The sequence below is a fragment of the Chiloscyllium plagiosum genome, chromosome 21 (genome assembly GCF_004010195.1).
Source record: "Chiloscyllium plagiosum isolate BGI_BamShark_2017 chromosome 21, ASM401019v2, whole genome shotgun sequence".
In the NCBI taxonomy this organism is placed as follows: Eukaryota; Metazoa; Chordata; class Chondrichthyes; order Orectolobiformes; family Hemiscylliidae; genus Chiloscyllium; species Chiloscyllium plagiosum.
In genome coordinates this window covers 49,753,556-49,777,298 of record NC_057730.1, presented here as the reverse complement: position 1 = coordinate 49,777,298, position 23,743 = coordinate 49,753,556, and the positions used below count along the sequence as shown (strand labels likewise).

The following is a 23,743-nucleotide window of genomic DNA, read 5'->3' as shown; positions in this document are numbered from 1 at the left end:
AGGAAAGGCCGAGGGACTTGAGGCTGTTTTCATTAGAGAGAAGAAGGTTGAGAGGTGACTTAATAGAGACATATAAGATAATCAGAGGGTTAGATAGGGTGGAAGGGCGAGCCTTTTTCTAAGAATGGTGACAGCGAGCACAAGGGGGCATAGCTTTAAATTGAGGGGTGATAGATATAGGACAGATGTCAGAGGTAGTTTCTTTACTCAGAGAGTAGTAAGGGTATGGAATGCTTTGCCTGCAATGGTAGTAGATTCACCAACTTTAAGTACATTTATGTCATCATTGGACAAGCATATGAATGTACATGGAGTGGTGTAGGTTAGATGGCCTTCAGTTTGGTATGACAAGTCGGCGCAACATCGAGGGCCAAAGGGCCTGTACTGCGCTGCAATGCTCTATGTTCTATATTATGCTGAATTCAGTATTGTTGCAATACCTCTCTTTTATGAACCCTCTGCTGAAATGAACTTGTGAAGGGACTGTTTGTCTTCGTTTGATACAGATTGCTGAGCTGCTTCACGTTCATTGCTATCACAAGATATTTATCTCTCCAATTGGCATATTTTATTTGATCCATTCAGAAGGATCCCCAACCTATCTGTATTGTCCATTTCTTAAATGAATCTGAGTTTTCTGCCTTCACTATTTACGGAATTCTGAGGATGAATCTTAAATTTGGCTGAAGAAAAACATACATGTGCTGGTCCTTCATTAATCTTCAGTGTTTAGTTATGTCTACTCACTATTTTGGGGGATCAGTTAGCTCAGTTGGCTGGATGGTTGGTTTTCAATGCAGAGTGAAGCCAACAAAGTAGGTTCAGTTCCTGCACTAGTTAAGATTACCATGAAGGATTCTCCTTCTGAACCTCTCCCTTGCTCTTTACCCTCAGGTTAAACCACCACGAATCGTCCCTCTCTAATGAGAGAGCAACCCCTATGAAGGGGAATATATTGACTTTACTTTTACCTTACTCACTATTTTGAAGTAATTTTCCAAATTTATCTGTTCCTATACTATTTATTATATTATTTACCTTTAAGGCCACTTCTTAGATTCCTCTTTTTAGGGTTGAACCACCCTTATTTCTCTTTTTTTTCCTCATCAACCCATCCCATTGACACTATCGATCAGCCTGAAGACACTCTAGTCTGAACTGAGTGGAATGGTGATTTCTTGAAGGTCCCTTGATGGTCTCACTTTATTCAAGATGTCCTCTGACCAGGGCACTGTACAAAATGTTTGCTTTGTGTCTATAACACGGCCATGTGTTCAACATAATGATCTTCATTGAAGTGAACTTAAAATGTCTGCTTAGTGAGATGTGCCTCATGATAGAGGTCACATGACTACAGCAGAACAGGAGACATAGGAGCAGAAATTAGGTCATTTAGCCCGTCGAGTCTGCTATGCCATTCTAACATGGCTGATAAGTTTCTCAACCCCATTCTCCTGCTTTCTTCCTGTAATCCTTAATTCCCTTGATATTAAAAAACCTATCTATCTAAAATGACAGGATAGTTGTTATGGGGGGCCTTAACTTACCAAATATTGTTTGGAATCACTAGAGTTCAAGTACTTTAGATGGGTCAGTTTTTGTCCAATGTGTGCAGGAGGGTTTCCTGACACAGTATGTAGACAGGTCAACAAGAGGCAAAGCCACATTAGATTTGGTACTGGATAATGAACCAGGCCAGGTGTTAGATTTGGAGGTAGTTGGAGCACTTTGGTGATAGTGACCACAATTTGGTTCCATTTACTTTAGCAATAGGAAGGGATAGGTATATACTGCAGGGCAAGAGTTATAGCGGGGGAAAAGCAATTACAATGCAATTAGGTAAGGTTGGATGGGGAACGAAACTGCAGGAAATGGGCACGTTTGAAATGAGCTTGTTCAAGGAACAGCTACTGCATGTCCTTGATAAGTATGTACCTGTCAAGCAGGGAGGAAGTGGTCGAGCGAGGGAACCATGATTTACTAAAGAAGTTGAATCTCTTGTCAAGCAGAAAAGGAGATTTATGTAAAGATCAGATGTGAAAGTTCAGTTAGAGCAGTTGAGAGTTCTAAGTTAGCCAGGAAGGACCTAAGGAAAGAGCTAAGAAGAGCAAGGAGGGGACATGAGAAGTCTTTGGCAGGTATGATCAAGGAAAACCCTAAAGCTTTCTATGTCAGAAATAAAAGAATGACTAGAGTAAGATTAGAATCAGTCAAGGGTAATAATGGGAAGTTGTGCATGGTGTCCAAGGAGATAAGAGAGGCACTAAATGAATATTTTTCGACAATATTCACACTGGAAAAAGGCAATGTTGCTGAGGAGAATAGTGAGATACAGGCTACTAGACTAGATGGGATTGAGGTTCATGAGGAGGAGGTGTGAGCAATTCTGGAAAGTGTGAAAATAGGTAAGTCCCCTGGGCCAGATGGGATTTATCGTAGGATTCTCTGGGAAGCTAGGGAGGAGATTGCAGAACCTTTGGCTTTAATCTTCGTGTTGTCATTGTCTACAGGAATAATGCCAGAAGACTGGAGGATAGCAAATGTTGTCCCCTTGTTCAAAGAGGGGAATAGAGACAACCCTGGAAATTATAGACCAGTGAGCCTTACTTCGGTTGTGGGTAAAGTGTTGAAAAGGGTTATAAGAGATAGGATTTATAATCATCTAGAAAGGAATAATTTGATTAGGGAATAATCAACACTGTTTTGTGAAGAGTAGGTTGTGCCTCACAAATCTTACTGTGTTCTTTGAGAAGATGACCAAATAGGTGGATGAGGATAAAGTGGTTGATGTGGTGTATATGGATTTCACTAAAGTGTTTGATCAAGTTCCCCACAGTAGGCTGTCGCACAAAATACGGAGGAATGTGATTAAGGGCAATTTAGCGGTTTGGATCAGAAATTGGCTAGCCGAAAGTAGACAGAGGGTGGTGGTTGATGGGAGATGTTCATTCTGGAGTTCAGTTACTAGTGGTGTACCACAAAGATGTGTTTTGGGACCACTTCTGTTTGTCATTTTTATAAATGACCTGGATGAGGGCATAGAATCATGGGTTAATAAATTTTCAGATGATACTAAAGTGGATACTATGGTGGAGTTGTGGATAGTGCCGAAGGATGTTGCAGGTTACAGAGAGACATAGATAGGCTGCAAAGAGGTGGCAAATGGAGTTTAATGTTTAGAGCAATTTTATATTCTTGTCTTCAAAGGTAAAATGATCTTAAGCCCAGATCAACTTTGGTGATAGAATAATAACATTTTTTGTTCCCTCTTGCCACTGTAAAATAGAATATAATTTGATCTAGCACAAGCAGTATTAAATGTGAACGTTTGCATTAATATTCTGGTAATATTCCTTTTCTAAAAGTTTTTTTTCCCCATTTCACCTTGTACCATAATTGAGACAGCATGGGCTCTACTTGCAGGCACCTTAGGAGTTATCCACTGAAGCTGTGTGAAAGAGATATTCAAGGGTGATTGTTTCACTAATGTCTCACTGCCTTAACACATATTAGCAATCCTGTGATTTCAGGTTGGAAACACAGGTCTGCGAGGAATCAGGGTTATGGGCCTTAACTACATTCAAGAGATTTTATGCTTTGAGGCATGGAAATCAGCTGACAGAATGATTTTTAGTTTGCCATCCTCATTTGTTGGTATTAATAAAGTTTTTCTTCTTTTAGGTTTAATCAAGCAGTTCTTACGAGATGTGGACTGGGGTGAAGTAGATTATCTGATTGTTGATACACCACCTGGTACCTCTGATGAACATCTTTCCATTGTACAGTACCTGAGCGCCACACAAGTCGATGGAGCTGTGATCATTACCACTCCACAGGTAGGCTGCATTATGAAAACAGAACACCCCCAGTGTTGTCAAGCCTCCAGGAGTTAAAGATTAAAATTAAAGTTTTTTCTTAGTAGTGGAGACAGGGTGGTAAAGACTTTAGGCCTGGTGGGGTGGTTGGTAGTGAGAGTTGGTGATGCAATGAAACCTTCAGGAATTTCACCACTTAATATTCATATTGTTTTATATTGTTTTGAAGCAATTGCTTTATATTAATCGACTTTGGAGACTTTGGGTCTAACTGACACTCTGCCCATTACCCGTGTGTGTTGTAAAGCATATCCAATTCAAATGCATCTGAATTCTGCATATTTGGCTCAATTCAAACAAGCATGTAATTCATGTTGAAAAGCTTCCTGACACAGAAAAGCCTCATGCATTACAATGCATATATCCAGCCATCATGTGCACTCTCCATCCATCACAACACGTGGTCTTCTCCTATCACATTACAGAGCCCATCCCATATGGAGTATGCCCTCTCCTGCAAGAGGCAATGAAGAATTTTAAAAAGTCTTCACTGAGAGTGAAGAAATCAAGAACATTCCCTTCTCATGCAGTCATAACTTGCCCAGAAAGATACTAAGGTCATGGTTGGATGTTTCTGCAATATATGCTAGAGTAGAAGCTGTGGTGAGCATGAATTAAAAATCTTGAGATTTTTGTTGGAAAAAGCTGGTTAAACCATTGGTCTCCTTCCAGATGTCTGTATAATCAGAGGTTTAAACTGGCAATTTAAAGTATATCATACAACTGCTGAACAATTTACCTCTGGCACTAAACGCTGCCAAACTTACTGAGCTTCTCCAGCATCCTCTGTGTTCACTTCACCACTATTCCAGTTAATCAGAAAGCCCAGTTTGTGGGCCAGCCCATAAGATTAGTGGATTGGTCATTGCTTAGGGAGCTTAGAGTTCTTACCTTTGAATTGGCTTTCAAACACGAGAAACCTTCTTTCAGCACCACAGACTGATCTGACTGTGGGTTTAAAAATGTTTAGTGTAAGCTGAGTAAGCCGGATTTAGTTCCTTTTCTTGGGTTTTCGGTGAAAAGTACTCACAGCAAATGCTCCAAAATGTGTTGTCCAGACACCAAACTGTAACATTTGTAATATGGAATTTTAGAAAGAAACTGAATCAGAAACTGGCACTTTCCACTTAGGGCTACATAATCTCCATTTGGACATATTTATGAAGAAAGTATACTTGTGGTAGTGCATTGGAACCTGAGATAATGTAAGTAGACCATTTTGAGGTTTATAAATATTCAAGCAGTGCAAATTCTGCAACTTTCCAATCTTGAAGTGGAAAGATCTTTCGCTGCCCTTGAATTGAGCCTGTGTAATCTCCGCAGAGTTCTTAAAATTCTGAATTGTTCTTAAGAAATGCTTAGACATTTTTGGGAAAACATCTTTGTTTTCAAAGTACCACATGTGGTACTTTGAAATCTGATGGAAGGGATGTTGAATTGATTTGGTGTTATTATTAAATGCCTTTAAAAGTTAATTTCTAATCTGCTATTGATACTCACAACTGTAAATTTTACTTTGATCCTATAATAGGAAGTGTCGCTACAGGATGTGAGAAAGGAAATTAACTTCTGCCGGAAAGTGAATTTGCCTATAATTGGGGTTGTAGAAAATATGAGTGGCTTTGTGTGTCCAAAGTGCCAGGTGAGATGTTTCATTCTGAATGAAATTATTTTAAAATTGTAAGCCAGTTTCAGCCTCTTATCCCTGTTCTAGCTCTTGATGTATTAAACCACAATCTTGAAGAGGACCAAGCAGCTTGCTCTCAGGCTTATTGCAGATGTTCCTTTCAAAATAAATGTTTTCTAAACTAACATAGGCCAGGTTCTGTCACTCTTTCCCCTCTGATGTAGGAATTGCTTGCTTTCCCATGGAAGCACTGGGTATGACTGCGTGTTGAAGGAAATCATGTTGTCAATGGCTTTTAACCCTAATGGTGTTTTGTTGGTCACCATACATTGAGATAAAACCAAGCAAGGTAGTAGCTCACTAGCGCATGCGGCCTTATAAGTTTCAAAATGAATTTGTCATATGCACATTTGTTCCAACAGTATTTGTGAGGAGAACTGTGAAAACTCTAACAAACCCACCTATTAGTCATATACAATAATGTTCAGAGGAATAGGGAGGGACAGAAAGTAGAACTTCCAGTGAAAATGTGGCTGTGTTTAGATTAGTTTTGTGTTAATGTAGGAGCTTAGTGAGTAGCCATCAATGCATATGACCATATCACTTCAGAAAGTGCAGTAAAGGCCTCTGGGATGGGAACTGTGAAAGATTGGCTTTCACTGGACTGAGTTGCCAAAGAATGTAGGATAAATTGAGTCTTGAATAGGTCTTACATTCCTCTAGTCTTTCTTGTTTTCAAATTATTGGCATAGAATATAATTACTTCTATATTTTGCACATTTACAGCATGAATCTCAGATTTTTCCACCAACTACAGGAGGTGCCATGAAGATGTGTAAAGATTTAAGCATTCCCTTCCTTGGTAAAGTGCCCTTGGATCCTAGGATAGGTATGTCCTACAGACTGCTAAAGAACAAGCCTGATTGTCCAAAGCTAAATAAGAACCTTTGGAAGTTAATACTGTTATACTGACTTTACTAACTGATGTACTTAGAGTCATAGAGATGTACAGCATGGAAACAGACCCTTCGGTTCAACTTGTCCACGCCGACCAGTTATCCCAACCCAATCTAGTACCACCTGCCAGCACCCGGTCCATGTCCCTCCAAACCCTTCCTATTCATATACCCATCCAAATGCCTCTTAAATGTTGTAATTGTACCAGCCTCCACCACATCGTCTGGCAGCTCATTCCATACACTTACCACCCTCTGCGTGAAAAAGTTGCCCCTTAGGTCTCTCTTATATCTTTCCCCTCTCACCCTAAACCTATGCCATCTAGTTCTGGACTCCCCGATCCCAGGGAAAAGACTTTGTCTATTTATCCTATCCATGCCCCTCATAATTTTGATACTCTGACCAATAAAGGAAAGCATACCAAACGCCTTCTTCACTATCCTATCTACCTGCAACTCCACTTTCAAGGAGCTATGAACCTGCACTCCAAGGTCTCTTTGTTCAGCAACACTCCCTAGGACTTTCCCATTAAGTGTATAAGTCCTGCTAAGATTTGCTTTCCCAAAATGCAGCACCTCGCATTTATCTGAATTAAACTCCATCTGCCATGAAACCAGTCTGAGATCTCTATCTAGAGGTTGCCTGTATTTAAAAATTATGTCAAAGACAAAGCCATGAACTATGGTCAGTCCACTGAACTTTATTCACCAAACAACAAACTGACATTTCTAATTCGATTTGGGTGTGTGTGGTGAGGTGAGTAGCCCTGCATAGATGAGACACCAGCCTTATACAGCAACTTTCAATAGTGAGCTTTTGATCCTGGAGACTGATACTGATCAAGCATCATCAGATTTATGTGTTAAATATGGTTTCCCATCATTTTCTATGGGCAATTAGTGAGAGGCAGTAACTGTTCACCTTGCCAACATATTCATATTCCATGAATGATTACTTTTTAAAATACACTGGAACAAAGCTTTTGAGGATTTTTATCCTCAGCATAACTGAACATTGAACAGCTACATATAGGATAGGTCCATTGTATTGCTCCACCATTGATGACATTGTCTTAATCAGTAACGTTGGAAATCCTTCCCTAAACCACTGAAAGGATGCATAATAGGTGTTGGAACTGATTAAACGGTCTGAACCGAGGGGTTTGGAAAGAGGGTTAAGTAACTTCCTTGTGTTCAGCATTACAATGTAAATAAAGTAACATGTTAGTTATACTGTCACAGTTCATAATGACTATTTAGTAAAACTTGAAATTGGTGAAATTCTTCTGAAGTTTATGCCTCATGAAATTTTTGATTTAATTAATACCTTTTTATTTTATTTTTGTTAAAGGAAAGAGTTGTGATGAAGGCAAGTCATTTTTGACAGAAATTCCAGGTTCTTCTGCAACTGTTGTCTACAAGGATATCATTCATCGTAAGTAATACCTACTTTCAGAATAGCTCTACAGGCTTATATTTGGTCTTAGAATTCATCAGCTGCATGAAAGTAATGTCATTTGAATGGATCAGGTTCAATTTAGATTTTATCTCCAAGCTGATTTTTGATATAGCCTTTTCTGAAAGGAGTGATTATAGTGGCTAAATTTGGTTTAATGTTCTTAATGTTTATCCAAGCGCATTGGATAAGCTCTAAGAACTAGATGAGCATTTGTCTGGCAATGCTTTTTATACAGAAATCTGTTCAAAAAGGACCAAGAATGGAATGGAACTGTGTGCAAGCTTTGACTGGGTGAAAATCCCTTCTGGATGTTCATTTAAAAAAAATAATCAAGAAGGGTTAGAAATATGTTTACAGCAAACTCCACAACAGCTGCACCAGTTCACTAAATACAATCGCCTTTCCTGAAGTGAAGTGACAAATGATAAAGCATTCAAGCCTAGATTTTCCTGAGTTTGTATCAGGGGTTCCTTACCAATTTCCAGCACATGGTGGAAAATCACAGGCAATCCAAGACCCCCACTAAACCTTGAAACGGTCCTGGATGTTGCTCACATAGAAAAGGTAACTACTTTTTAGGACTGTCATGGTGCCTCAGTGGTTAGCAGTGCTGCCTCACAGTGCCAGGAACCCAGGTTCAATTCCATTCTCTGGTGACGGTCAGTATGGGGTTCCTGCAGATGCTCCGGTTTCCTCCCATAGATGTACTGGTTAGGTGGATTTGTATGTTAAATTACCCTGTAGTGTCCAGGGATGTGCAAACTGGGTGGATTAGCCATGGGAAATGTGGGGTTACAGACATAGGGTAGGCTGGGAATGGATGGGATGCTCCTTGGATGATCAGTGCAGATTTGATAGAGTCCACATATTGCAGAAAGAGGCCATTTAGTCTATGATTCTACTTGTAGTGAAGTACAAGATATGTTGAATGCTTTAAATTTGTAATTAATGAAAGAAATTGCTTCCTAAACAGGAATCCAAGAACACTGTGCCACTCATCAATCTGATGTAGAAGCAACCGCCTAATGTATCAAAAGATTTTCTGCAATCTGCTGAGCGAATTTGGCCAACTTAAGTCAGTGGAGGAAACCACAGCTGAAGCTGAATTTACTCTGACTGCATATTTTCAGTTTTCATTCGTAATCTCTGAACTTCAAGATAATTCTTTGCTATCTTGGCTCTACTGCTATACTCAGTGAAGCTCTCATTTTAGATTTGTTTAAATTACTTTAATGGAATAGAATGATGGACATAAGGATTTCTAATAAAGAGTCTTTTTATATTTGTTGCACTGCCAGTGGAGAAAGACATTTTTGATTGAGTGGTCTAATCATGATGCAAAGGGGAGTTAAATATAGAATTATTTCCCTTATTTAGCCATACCCTAGTGTATAGTGGGGGGAACCAGTGAAGGAAAAAGCAAATTGTACTCAGGGCTGCCCAGATATAATGCCCTTTCAGGAAACAGCAATAGAATCACCATACCAAGCCTTTGACTCAGCGAGCAGGAACTCTATACTCAAATACAACACAGAATTTTACTCTTCTGCTGGGTTTTGTGACTATGTGTTGAGAGAAAAAGTTACATGATAGCTACCTTCTAGCTACAATGTGTTATCTTCACATTTAAATCTGCATTTCAACTCTCCGTCACCAGTAATTTTTGATATTGCTGCTGAGTCTCTGATTGTGAATTATATATTTAAACAACTCCTCAAGAGCTAATTTGAACCCCAAAGGAAGACTCTGGTCTCCTTCAATCTCCTCCAATAAAAGCCAAATTACTCATTTGATTATAGTGGCTTTTTTGTTTCCAAACTGACAACATCCTTTTAGAAAATTGTTAATACTATTTGGAGTTTTCTTCAGATGTCAATGCTAAATACTGTTTACTTGATTAATGCAATTTTGATACCTCAAGTCAAAGCAGTTCCACGTGATAAATCTGTGTTAGTATGATGTGGAAATAATTGTGTTAATAATGATTAAAAGCTTCACTTTTATCGCTGTCCTCACTATTTTCAGTTACTTTCACTTTGTCCAAATGTTGAGTCAATTAGGCTAAAGCCCAAATCTTTGATTTTGTGTACTGTTTGTGGTTAGATTAGATGATTAGCCAGTCTACAATCTGACGGATTAAGTGGATCCCAAAATCTGTGCTCCATCCTGCAAGATACACGACAAAGTTGGATTCTCAGTTTTGTTAAAATGTTGTAAGATCATAATAGTAATCGTGTAAATTAATGTAATGTACATTAAACTTGTATGTTGACACTTTAATAAACCTGACCTCAGAGGTGAGAAAGGCACTGTGCTTTCAGAACAAAGTGTTTTTCAAAATTTACAACATAAATAAAATATCTTTAGCTTACATATCTACTCTTGGCATTGGCATAATTATCACTTGCAGTCCCATTCAGAACATATGCATTGTGGCTACTACAGACGATTTAGAAACAAATCCATCTGGTTGATGCAGTAGATTAATCTCCATGGTACCAAACAAAACTTATTTGAAGGACTTCTGTTTCTTGTCATTGCTGTTCCAATGTGTCTGGTGTGGAAAGAAATAGCAAAAATGATTAGACCCTTTGTGATGAGTTTTAATTGACTCATTGTTCTGATCAGAACAGACCATGGAATTGGTGCTGATGTTGTAATGAAAACCTGTGTCTAACTAGATAGTTTTTTTAAATACAGAATGTTCAACAGAATGGTTCCATTGGAGTAAGAGTTCCTGAAATATTTTTCTACTGGTTGGAAAACTGATTTGGTCTCAACACTACAGCTATACTATTTGAAAAGAACCAATATATAGTGGAGTTCATGAAGAGATTAAATCCATTTCTCTACAGATCTTTGTACACAGGGTCCTATATAGCCCCATAGGTCATACTGGGTAAGGGGAATTAGTTTCCTTCCCCAATGGGGACCAGATAAGTGTTTACGACAATCTGACAGCTTTTTGTTCCAGATTTATTTATTTAATTAAATTTAAATTCCCTTGGCTACTAAGTGGGGTGCTCTAGAACATTAATCCAGATTACAATTGAAAAATACATACGGTTGTTTCAAGATAGTGAATAAAATCAACCTTAGTACTGAATTGATGGATCTTGTTCAAATATCCAGCTAAGTAAATAATGCCACTAGTGGGGTTGGGATATATATCCTACCGGTAGCAGCTTTGGACAAACTAGTACATCGGTGGCAGAGATATTTTAAGAAAATAGCAAGTACACTATCATATCTAAAATAAAATTAGGGCAGTCTGGTTAATTATCATTTAGTCAAACATCAATCTCCAAATCATGAATTTTAGTAAGACAGACTGTTCAAAAAATCAGTATGGCAAACCCATGCAGCTGCTAGTGCTGGCAATGTACTAAGATGAATTTAAAATTGGGTGAGTGATCAAAAACAGGCTCTGAACAGGGGTAGCAAGTGGAACCCTGCAGGACCAGGAATCAATCTTTATCAATGATACACAGTTATCACATACATAGACTTTAAGGTGACATCATGGAGGGCAAGAAGGAAAGACCTAGATCATTTGAGGAATTGGGGCAGCTTAATAGAAATAAATGTTAAATAAATCATTTTCCACGAACGATAATGGATTTCTTCAAGTGAATTGTTATCTTTGCCATTACTTCCTTTCTGCCAACAGAAATAGCCCTGCAGTGTGTTGCCCTCTTCTCACTCAATCCTGGTCACATAAGAATCCATAAACCTGCTCAGTCATTCATTATGACTGTAGCTGATCTTATGCCTCAATGCCATTTTCCTATGTCCCCACCTCACTTTCCCTACATTTGACTTCATGAGGCCCCAAAATTCTCAGTATTGAATATAGGGTATCTGTAACCCTGTCTCCAAGGCAAAGAATTTCATAGATTCACAACATTTAGCAAAGAAAACTCTCTGCTCCCTCCTAAATAATCAACACATTATCCTGAGACTGTGCTCAGTGTTCTAAATATCCCAGCTAGGGGAAACAACCCTCCATATGAAAGTCCCTTCAGAATCCTGTATGATTCAATGAGGGTGATTACCTTTCATTCTATTACACTCCAGAGCAAAAGCCCAATTTGTTCAGTTTCTCCTCCTAGAACAACCCTCTCATCCTATGAAACAATTTGGTGAAGACTCTGCTTTATCAATTCCAAGGTAAGTGTATCCTTCCTTAAATAACAGCAGCAAAATTGTATGGTATTTCAGGTGGAGAAACCTAAAACTCTACACAATTGCGGCACAACGTCCTTATTAATGTCCACCTATCCCCTTGCAATAAGGTTACATGTTAGTTGCCCTCTTAATAGCTTTCTAAACATGCACATTAACTTTGTGTTCTTGGGTTCAAGTCCTACCTGCTCCAGATCTGTGTCGTAACATGTCTGAACAGGTTGATTAGAAATATCTATCCTAATTCTGCATATTTCTTCAGAATTCCTACCTGTGACTAGCTGTAAAAAAACACAACTCTTGAAGCTCTCAAACAGAGGCCAGTTTGCTGGATTGAGTATTGGGATCCAGGAGAGAGATGCTGAACTGACATTAACAATTTACTTGTATTGAACAAATTTTTAAGTTATAAATCAATTCAATTAACGATCAGCAGGAAGCATAAGCTGAGTTAGTACTTTGTGTAAACATTTAAGGTCAATTTTTGTTCTAATGATTTACCTGGAGGTTAGAACTCAGTAACAAACATTCTATTAATTGTTATTTAATTTTTAGGCATGAGCAGCTTAAATTTCCCTGCTGACATCTAAGGATGAGAAAATGTGAAAGTCAGCTGATGACCAATTATAGAAGGAAACTCTTAGATATTTAAGTCATTCTTAAAGTATTGTACAGATATTTCATGAGAACGAATAACCGATAAATGTATTTTTATAGGAAGTATTTGCTCCATTTATAGAATTAATTACAGCTATATTTGGAATGGGGGTTTTGCATTAACGATCATTACTTTGAATTACAAAACTTTAAAACTTTCCAGTGCTTCAAGACACAAGCAGTTGGTACCCAATATAAAATGTTGCCAATCTACTAATAATCTAATTTTCTAGTTTATAAATCCTCTGGTGTTTGAAAGGTGAGAAAGGAAAATTATGCAGATTGTTTCTCTTCCTCAACTTATTTTGCTTCATTTCTTTTTCTGAATGTTAACATTTCATAAATTTATTTCTGAATTCATAAATTAATCGTGCTTTCGTGTTCTTCTCAGACACTAGTCATCAATTGCACATTATCCATGCAATATCTTTGCAAACAGAGAAGAACTGGTTTTGATCCAAATGTGATTAACATTCTTTTGCACGAATATGTTGATTATATAAGCAATGTTGTAAAAAAAAAGAAAGTAATTTTAAATTGAGGGTAAAACTGGAATAAAACTGATTTGGAGTTGACCTCAAATGAAGTTTATTGTTTCTACAGGCAAATCACTTAGAACTGCTTCTCCTATATTCCATCAGATGCCAAACTAACTAACAATTCAGATTCTACAGTAAAGGTAATTTATGCAATATTTACTTATCCTCAGCATGCACTTTAAAGAGGTCTACAGCACAGAAAAAGGTCCTTCAGTCCATCATATTCACAATGGTAAAAAACAACCATATAACTATTTTAATTCTATTTTTCAACACGTCCATAACCTTGTAGGTGTGGGCATCACAAGTGCAGTGAACACAATGGTAAAACCAAAAGTCATAAGATATAGGAGCAGAATTAGTTGAGTTGAGTTAGCTCCGCTATTTGATCATGATTGATATGCTCCTCACCCCCGTTTTCCTGCCTTCTCCTCAAATACCTTCAACCCATTACCAATTAAAAATCTGTCAACTCCTTAAATTTACTCTCTAGCCCAGCATCCACCGCACTTTGGGATAGCAAATTTCATAGATTCCCAACTCTTTGGGAGAAGTAGCTTCTCTTCAACTCAGGATAAGGAGTAGCAAATTTAAACCAAAGTCTATGACCTCTTGTCCTAGACTGTCCCACAAGAGGAAGCATCCACTTCATGTCTATTTTATCCTTGCCTTTTATCATCTTGAATACTTCAATTTGATCTCCCCTCATTCTTCTAAATTCCAGAGAGTATCAGCCTAAACTGTTCAATCTCTCTTCATACGACAAACCCCTCATATCTGGGATCAATCTAGTGAACTAGGAGAAAGTGAGGACTGCAGATGCTGGAGATCAGAGCTGAAAAATGTGTTGCTAGAAAAGCGCAGCAGGTCAGGCAGCATCCAAGGAGAAGGAGAATCGACGTTTCGGGCATAAGTCCTTCTTCAGGAAGAAGGGCTTATTCCCGAAACGTCAATTCTCCTGCTCCTTGGCTGCTGCCTGACCTGCTGCGCTTTTCCAGCAACACATTTTTCAGCTCAATCTAGTGAACCTCAATCTAGGGAACTTTGTCTGAAGTGCCTCCAATGCCACTACATCTTTCCTCAAATAAGGGGACCAAAGCTGTGCACAGTATTCCAGGTGTGGTCTCACCAATGCCTGTATAGTTGCAACAATACTTCCTTACCTTTATATTCTATTCACTTTGGGTCCAAGGACTGAACCCTGTAGCACCCCACTAGTTATACCTTACCATCCAGAAAAAAATTCATTTATCCCAACTCTCTGTCATCTGTCCATCAGCCAGTCATCTATTCAAGGTAATAAATTACCCCAATCTCATATGATGCAACTTTGTGAATTAACCTTTTGTGCGGTACCTTATCAAATGCCTTCTGAAAGTCCAGATATATTACATCTACAGGATCCCCATTATCCACTTTGCTTATAACATCTTCAAAGAACTCAAGCAAATTAGTCAAGTATGATTTGTCCTTCATAAAACCATGCTGACTCTGAAGATAGCGTTTTGACTTTCCACATGTCCTGATATTGCCATCTTGATAACTGATTTAACACTTCCCATCAAGATGTTAAACGAACTGGTCTGTAATTTACCACATTTTGCCTGCCTTCCTTTTTGAATAAGGGCATTACATTAGCATTTTTCCAATCTATTGGAACGTTTTCAGTGTTCAAGGAATCTTTGGAATATTGTAACCAATGGATCCACTATCTCCTTCACCACTTCTTTTAGTCCCAAAAGTCATGGCAACCTCTGTAGCTTTGGACCAAACCAAAATATTTAAATACTCGATGCAAAATTATTTCTCTGTCACTGGAGAAGTGCTTCACCCATCAATAAAACCAAAAGTAACACCACGCATAGCATAGAAGAACAAAGGTCTCTTTGCACATTCTTAAGGAAGTACAAAGCACAGGGGTTTTGATGGGCAAACGTATGAAAATATCAAAGGCATTTTTCTCAGCCAGAGAAGATCCCAAGAATTTTACAGTAGCTTAAAGAACCTGACTTAGTCACTGTTGTAAATAGTAGCTTGTTTGTGTATAGTGGGGTCCCAAAAACCGAAATCTGATGACAGCCAGTTAATCAGTTTTAATCGGTGATTATGAGATTGAAACAAAAAACTTTCATCAACCTGTTCAGAGGTGTAGATAAATAATGGCCAGAAATACAGGAAAATCTCTCTGCTCTTTAAATCTCCTAGGATCTTTTACATGAGACTTCAGACAGTTTAATGGCTCATCTGAAGCACATTATGCTTGACAGTGCAGAATCCCTTAAAACGTCAGCTGTATGTCCACTTAGACTGCGTTCAAGTCTCTGGAATGTTACTTGATGCCGCAACTTTCTTAATGCTGAGAGTGCTACTACTAAACCCCAAACTTATTAGAAAAAATGTTAAAACAATAATGCTATTGTTCTGTCGAGAGGGGATATAAATGTATTGATGTATGCACACAATTCTACTTGATTTACATCTTTTTGATTTAGCTGATTTTCCTAGGTCTCCACTAATGAATGAAACATGAACTTAGTCCCTTTTGTTTATCTATTCTCACCAGCACTTTTTCCCCCACAATTTATTATTGGGGTTTTCTCAGGGATAATATATCAATCAATAGATGATACTCTCTTGCATTCTGGTCTTTTTCTATTATTTCAATGTTGTATGGGAACCATTTCAAGTCACATAGTTTTGTATTAATAAAAAAATTCCTATTTGGAAAACATTAACCAAAACGCTTAGCTGCCAAATACCTTTGGGGTGTCAGAACAGAATTTTATACTAAGTTTCTATTGTGACACAAAGCTATCCCAGAATCTATATTATTTGAAAAATATCTGCAAAATAAATAGATTTTTTAAAAGAATTATGATTTTACAAAAGAATAAATAGTAAAGCTAGGGTTAATCTAGGCTACATGGATTATTGTACTTTGATACTGGTGCTTTTGATGGAGAATAAAATAGTTTCCATACACATTAAAAAATGATTCTCTCATTCTTGTTATTTATGTTTCCACATATGCTGAAGTCACTGAGTACATAACAGATATTAACAGCTATTTCATGATTGGAAAGAAAATACTGGAGATATTCCACAAACCTGGATGCATCTGTAGAGAGAGAAACAATGCAAGTTTAGTCTGCTATTTCTTGTTCAGAACTGGACAAGGCTGGAAAAGTTTCTTTTTATGCTGTTGGATAGTTGGCAGGAAGACCAAGTGGTGAGATGCCAGACCAAAAGGCCAAGGGAGTGAGATTAGTAATAAATATATATGGATGAAGAGTCAGTGTTAATAATTAAAAATAACTCAGTTTTGCCAAGTGCAAACCATTATAATCACGGTGGCACAGTGTTTAGCACTGCTGCCTCATAGCTCCAGAGACCCAGGTTCAATTCCCATCTCAGGCGACTGACTGTGTAGAGTTTGCACATTCTCCCAGTGTCTGCGTGGGTTTCCTCCGGGTGCTCCAGTTTCCTCCCACAGTCCAAATATGTGCAGGTTAGGTGAATTGGCCACGCTAAATTGCCCGTAGTGTTAGGTGAAGGGGTAAATGTAGGGGATTGGGTCTGGGTGGGTTGCGCTTCGACGGGTCAGTGTGGACTTGTTGGGCCGAAGAGCCTGTTTCCATACTGTAGGGAGTCTAATCTAAGGGAATCTAAAAAAAAAAATCGAAAGAACTGTAGGTGCTGGAAATCAGAAACAAAAACAAATTGCTGGAAAAGCTCAGCACGTTTGGCAGCATCTATGGAGAGAAATTAAGAGTTAACGTTTTGGATTCAGTGATCCTTCTTCAGAACTGTTGGTAGCAAAGAAAAAAAGTTAATTTTTATGCAGATGATAGGTTGGGGGAGCAGTAAGGAGTAAGCACTAAGTGGAGATACAGCCCAAGCAGAGAAGAACAGTTTTCTGCTTGAGAATTCAACAGCCTTCTGGACTCAATATCAAGTTCAACTATATTCGGACATGAGGCACCTTCTCCCATGTCCTTACCCTAATTCCTGCACACAAGGCCTTATTATTACATGGCCTGCTGTTACACACAACCCATTGCTGGCCACTAATTGTCTTCATTAGTAGCTATTCATTCTCCAAGGTTGACCATTACCCACTCCTTTGTCCAACTGTTCTCTCTCTTGGAGCTCTATCTCCCCCCACCCTATCTTATGCATAAAACCAACGTTTTCCTAGATACCATCACTTCTGAGGAAGGGTCACTGAACCCTAAAAGTTTAATTCTGATTTTTCTCCTCAGATGCTGCCAGACCTGCTGAGTTTTTCCAACAGTTTCTGCTTTTGTTTCCATACAATCAAAACAGTAAGGTGGGGAGCGGGGATGATAATCAAAATTGAGCACAGAGTTCATGGTCTGAAATAAATGTTGAGTTCTGAGGATATAAAATGCCTAAGAGGAAAATGAGGCTGTATTCTTCCAGCTTGTGTTACACTTCAGTGGAACACTACAGTAGCTGAGAACAGAAATGCTTCTCTCACCATAGCTGACCCCAATCTAGCTGAGTTTCTCCAGCATTTTATGTTTTTATTTCATATCTCCAGCCATGCAGTGATTTAATTTTAATGAATCATGTATCATTAATCAATTAGATTATATCATTATCTATTACTTAAAGACTGCAGTGAACATAAATATGATATTTAAGCTTGCTGGGAATTCTAAGGTAAGCACTCAATGGTTTGGTTCACATTTTTAAGTCATGTATTTGGCTTAGACTAAAATTTTTGAAAACATTGATTCTTACCTTAACATCACTGATAGCATTAGTTAAAATGAAAAATATACATTAGACAACAAAAATAAATGGTGCACTTGATAACTAATGGGTTTATACATTATTGTACATAGTTGGAAAATACCATTACTTCTGTGATTAAGAACTTACACTTCATTAGCTCTGTAAAACCACAATAATCATTCAGGCTCTTGTTTTCTATTGACAATTATGAAAATAGTTATAACCATTCAAAGTTCATGATTCATGTACAGATTCTAATTTAAATTATCACCCTCCTTGCAAACCATCCTTGAATTCTCTAGTCTTGCCAACTATCACCTTTATCACCAACTTCCCATTCCTTTCCAAAGTGTTAAATGTGTTGTCAGCTTCAAAATCTATGCCATCTCATACCTAAACCTCTCCAGTTTACTCTCCACCACTCCCATTGCACTGATGTGGCCCTGACCAAAGTCAGAAATGACATCCTCTGCAACTAGTTACAGAGTGTTATCCCTCCAAATCCTTGCCACTATTTTGCAGAATTTGACACTGTTGTTCACACCAAAATCCCCCACGTCCAGCTGAATAGAATTGTCTTTGGTATCACTTTTTCTTGTACTGCCAAATATGTCGACTCTTCTGCTCCTCTAATGCTGCTTGACCTGCTGTGCTTTTATGAGCTTCACATTTTATTGACTCTGACTTTCTAGCATCTCCAGTCCTCACTATCTCCAAGTCACCCAAAGATCTATCCTTGCTTCCCCCCACCTCGTCCTCGCCACTTATCTAATGCTGCCTTTCACAGAATCAATCAGAAAACAGACCAAGTTTACATGTGTGCTGGTAACATCCTGTTCTGTTTCATCACCTATCTCTCTCAGCTACTACAATGTCTCAGATTTGTCTGATCTCAAAAGCTACAACAGAGAAACAGACCATTTGCTCAACTCATTTGTGCCAATGATAAAATTCTAAATAGAAATTCAAATATCTTCCAATTAAATACTGGGAAGACTCAAGTTATAATCTTCAACCCTGTGCTACTCTGTGACCTAGCCACTATCTCAGGTTGATCTACGGTAGATTATTTTCAAACTCAACATCATATTTAATTGAATCCAATTTCCTTATTACCACAAAGTGACCCTTTGGCGGAAGGGTTACTCAACCTGAAATGTGAACTCTGATTTCTCTCCACAGATGCTGTTAGACTGCTTAGCTTTTCCAGCAATTTCTGTTTTTGTTCCTCATTACTATTTCCATATCACCCCCGCCTCAACACATCTACTGTTGACAGCCTTGTCCATGGCCAACTATCTCAATACTGCCCTGATCAGTATGACATATTCTATCCTCTATAAGATGGAACTAATCCAACTGACTCTTCAACCAGTATAATAATTCTCACCGAGGCCTGCTCACTCACTCACCTGGACTTGCTGATTTAAACTTGACACTTTTCAAAGTACTTATTCCTCCATGACCAATGCCAACCCAAACTGGTACCTTATCCAACTCTGCATTAATACTGGTCTGTTTCTCCACTAAACAAACTCAATAGAGCTCAAAGCTTTGAAATTCCATCCGTAAACCTCTCTCTTTCACTGCTTCTTTTAGATGTTCTTTAAAATAGACCTGTAATATCTCTTTCTTTGGTTTGTATTAAGTTGCTGTCTAATTGTTATCCTATCAAGCACCTTTGGATAATCCACCAAGACGACTGAAGATGTAAAAGGTCCCTCGTTCAATCCCAGATTTTGGCAAAAAGAGCATTTCCTGACAGTGCTAGCCTTTGTTTATGGGCAGCATGGTGGCTCAGTGGTTAGCACTGCTGCCTCACAGCACCAAGGACCCGGGTTTGATTCCAGCCTCAGGCGACTGTCTGTGTACAGTTTTCACATTGTCCCAGTGTCTGGTGGGTTTCCTCCAGTTGCTCCAGTTTCCTCCCACAGTAGTGTTCAGGCACGTGTAGGTAGGTGCATTAATCAGGGGAAATGTAGAGTTATAGGATAGGGGAATGCGTCTGGGTGGGTTACTTTTCGGAGGAGCGGTGTGGACTTGTTGGGCCAAATGACCTGTTTCCACACTGTTGGGATTCTATGAAAATGCAAGTAGTTGTTGCACTGTGGCTAGTACTCATATCTTTGAGTTCTTTCTGTTTTTTTACTTTCCCGGTGAGTCTCCGCAGCTCCCTTTCCCTTCTGATTTGTTTTTGAGTTCTCTTGTTTTTCTAATTTCCATTCATTTGTTGCTCCTATAGGTCAAATAGTCTTTTGTGTTTTTCATATCGGTAAGGAAGAATCTCAAAAATAAAGTCTTTAGCAATAGCAAGCACTCCTTGTATTTTTTGTTAACCCATGAATGTCATTTATCATGAAGTATTTTGGACGCAATCTTTTATTAATTATAAATTACAATTGAAAAGCAAGCTCTGACTTAAGATGGTGAGAAAGTGATATCAATTAAGAATCTTATTCAGGAAATAAAAGCCCCTCTGTTTTCTGTAATTTTTCTCTGTGGGCAAGAGTATGTAGGCAAGGAATGTTAAAAGTTAAGAACAGCACAGAAAGATGGTGTATAGATTAATGCAAATTTTAAATTTCACTCTTTCAAGCTATCATAAACACTGGAAAATATAGTAAGCTCTCCCGAAAAGTAGATCTTTCACTTGTTCAATGTGATTGATTTCACTGAAGCAATATTGTGTAAACCAACACTAACCTAAAAATGATCCTCACTGCTTAATATAAGATACACATTTGAGTTCTGGACAATGCTACCCATTAAAAGGTAATCAGTCATTTGACAAAATCATGCCATGTTAACTGAATTTAAATTAGTTGAACCAAATTTTATTTTAAAAATAGTTGATTCTTTGCTTCACCTGAGAGAAAAGTGAGATGTCAACACTAACTGGTGCATTACCTGTAGTTTACAGCTCTCCAAATATGATGTCCGACTGAAAAAAATGATCAGAATTAGTGACATGGGCTGTTCAGATACAAGAATTTAGTTAACACTCTTCTGGAAATTTTCTTTGTCATAGGTTTATATATTATGAAAGATATTCAGAATACAATGCAGACATCAATACAAAGCTGACAAAGACATTAATCACTCTCCTCCAGGGAAATCTATTCTACAAATTTGCCTCTTAATGACAACCCTTTATGATTCTTTTAGTGGCAACCAGTACTTCTGGTCTTCCTAAGCACAATCAGACAGGTGTTAGTTATATTAAGGATAGCACAATTTTTCACCTGCAATAACTCTGTTGCCCATTTCAGATTCTTGTGCGCCATCTTTTGAAGTTAAGTTGAAAGCAACCTTGCTCAAAGTGTGTAAAGAAGAAAGGAATAAACGACGAGGAGTATGGGTAGATCAATGCAGGACATATATGCATCTGACCCTGGGGGCTCTCTTGAACATCTCTACTGAATGTTGATCAAGATGTTACAAATAAACAACATCCCCACAAATAAAGCAACCTTCGCAGGATACGTAAGTACAATCATAATGTGATTTCCAAATACTCAAAACAGGTAGGCAGAGTGTTAGAAACCCTGAGGTGCTGTTGCTAAAATCACATTCAGGCATGGTAGATGACTAAATAATTGAACTGAAACAATCTTTAAACTCACTATGGGTATGAACACTTAGTCTTCCTGACAAATTTGCTACATACCTAAGTACAAAGTCTTTCTGCAAATGTCCCTGAATCGTTTGACACTTGCACTAACACCAACAAACATGTATGTATAATGTTAGTCAGAGCATTCTATTTGAGTAATTGAATAGGTAGTACAGGAAAATGATCAGTTTAATCAATTAAGAGAAGTACAGTATTCCATTTTAGATGCTTTTGATATACATTAAGCATAACTTGGCTTCTCATCATATTAGAAAATACAAAAACACGAACTCGGAGCAGGAGTGGGATGAACAGCCCCTTGATCATAGCTGATTTGATTGTAAATCCACATTCCCACCTACCCATGATAACGTTCTGTCTACTTACTTAAAAGTAGCCAGCCCACCTCTGCCTTAAAAATGTTTCATGGACTAAGCTTCCTTTTCAGGAAACATGTTCCAAAGATACTCAACCCTCCAAGAGAAAAACATTTTGTTTCATTTCTGCATTAAATGAGCCACCCCTGATTTTTAAACAGTAATCCCTAGTTCTAGATTTTCCCACAAGACCAAACATTCTCTCCACATTTACCCTGTCAAGACTCCTCAATCATATCACCTTAATATTCTAAAGCCCAGCAAATACAAGCCTAAGCTGTCCAACATTTCCATATAAAATAGCCTCCCCATGCCAAGTATTACTCAAGTAAATCTTCTCTGAACTGCCTCCATACTTCCTCAAATAAGATAACCAAATACAACACACAATATTCCAGATGCAGTCTCACCAGTGTCCTGTATGATTGACAGATAACATCCCTACTCTTATATTCAATTTTACTTGCAATAAATGATAGCATTCCATTTTTTTCTTTTTCTTTTTTTGCTTTTCTCTTTCTCCTGCAGATGCAAGTGCCACCTATATAGGTACATTTCCCCTGCTGAAATAACAGGCCAGCATACAACCACCAAGTCATCCTCTATTTACTTGTGCAGTGTACTGGCTATGATCAGCCAGCGCAGAGTCAGTCCTCTGAACTGAGGAGATTCTAAATCCCAAGTTAATTTTTTTTCCCTTTCTGTTTCTATTACCCCCACATTACTGTCTAACTGCGGTAGTGCTTATTTTTTCCCACACCCATGTTGTGTGTGTGTGTAGGTGCGAGACACAGTGAAAGACACAAGGTGCACAAATTTTTATTCAATTTCCACCACCAGGAAGAAAACAAACACCCAAGTGGCCAGTGACAAGCAGTGCCCTTCACATCAAAGGGCAATGCTGTGTGATCGAACAGTGAAGGGGAGGGCAGGGATTAAATCAAAATAGAATTGGACGGGGAAATAATACACTCCACTCACTGCGACGCCCACCTCTTCCTGAACAGCTCAAGGGTGTTGGTGGGCACCACGTGCTCCTTCTCCAGAGACACCCGAACTCTAACGTAATTGCAGAAGAGGGGGCAGGCAATCAGCCCTAACGACCCCCCTCTCTGGACCTGTTTATGGCCAGTTTGGTAGGTAAAAACAATGACTGCAGATGCTGGAAACCAGATTCTGGAGTAGAGTGGTGCTGGAAAAGCACAGCAGTTTAGGCAGCATCCGAGGAGCAGGATAATCGACATTTCGGGCAAAAGCCCTTCATCAGGAATACAGGCAGAGTGCCTGAAGGGTGGAGAGATAAATGAGAGGAGGGTGGGGGTGGGAGGGTGAGGTGGGGGAAGGGGAAATGAGGAAACTGGTGAAGACCACATTGATGCCCCGGGGTTGAAGTGTTCCGAGGCGGAAGATGAGGCGTTCTTCCTCCAGGCGTCGGGTGGTGAGGGAGCGGCGGTGAAGGAGCCCCAGGACCTCCATGTCCTCGGCTGAGTGGGAGGGGGAGTTGAAATGTTGGGCCACAGGGCGGTGTGGTTGATTGGTGTGGGTGTCCCAGAGGTGTTCCCTAAAGCGCTCTGCTAGGAGGCGTCCAGTCTCCCCAATGTAGAGACCGCATCAGGAACAACGGATACAATAAATGATATTGGTGGATGTGCAGGTAAAACTTTGATGGATGTGGAAGGCTCCTTTAGGGCCTT

The 23,743-nt window shown here is 38.8% G+C and overlaps 2 protein-coding genes across 7 annotated transcripts in view; one reads left to right on the top strand and one right to left on the bottom strand.

The window, feature by feature from the left end:
• The window catches only part of nubp1 (nucleotide binding protein 1 (MinD homolog, E. coli)), a 165,791-nt gene extending 155,501 nt beyond the window's left edge, over positions 1–10,290 (top strand). For 2 of the 3 annotated variants that reach the window (XM_043712014.1, XM_043712012.1), the window contains 5 exons: positions 3,682–3,836; positions 5,407–5,517; positions 6,289–6,391; positions 7,810–7,893; positions 8,891–10,290. In XM_043712014.1, the coding sequence (XP_043567949.1) occupies positions 3,682–3,836; positions 5,407–5,517; positions 6,289–6,391; positions 7,810–7,893; positions 8,891–8,943 (506 nt within the window). In that variant the 3' untranslated portion in view covers positions 8,944–10,290. The remainder of the gene's footprint in view (positions 1–3,681; positions 3,837–5,406; positions 5,518–6,288; positions 6,392–7,809; positions 7,894–8,890) is intronic. The other variant, XM_043712013.1, reaches the window with a different exon arrangement.
• The window catches only part of LOC122560851 (Golgi apparatus membrane protein TVP23 homolog A-like), a 58,626-nt gene continuing 45,061 nt past the window's right edge, over positions 10,179–23,743 (bottom strand). For 2 of the 4 annotated variants that reach the window (XM_043712018.1, XM_043712015.1), the window contains exon 7: positions 10,179–10,471. In XM_043712018.1, the coding sequence (XP_043567953.1) occupies positions 10,427–10,471 (45 nt within the window). In that variant the 3' untranslated portion in view covers positions 10,179–10,426. Of the gene's footprint in view, positions 10,472–18,065; positions 18,076–20,966; positions 21,001–23,743 lie in introns of all 4 variants that reach the window. The other 2 variants (XM_043712016.1, XM_043712017.1) reach the window with 2 other exon arrangements.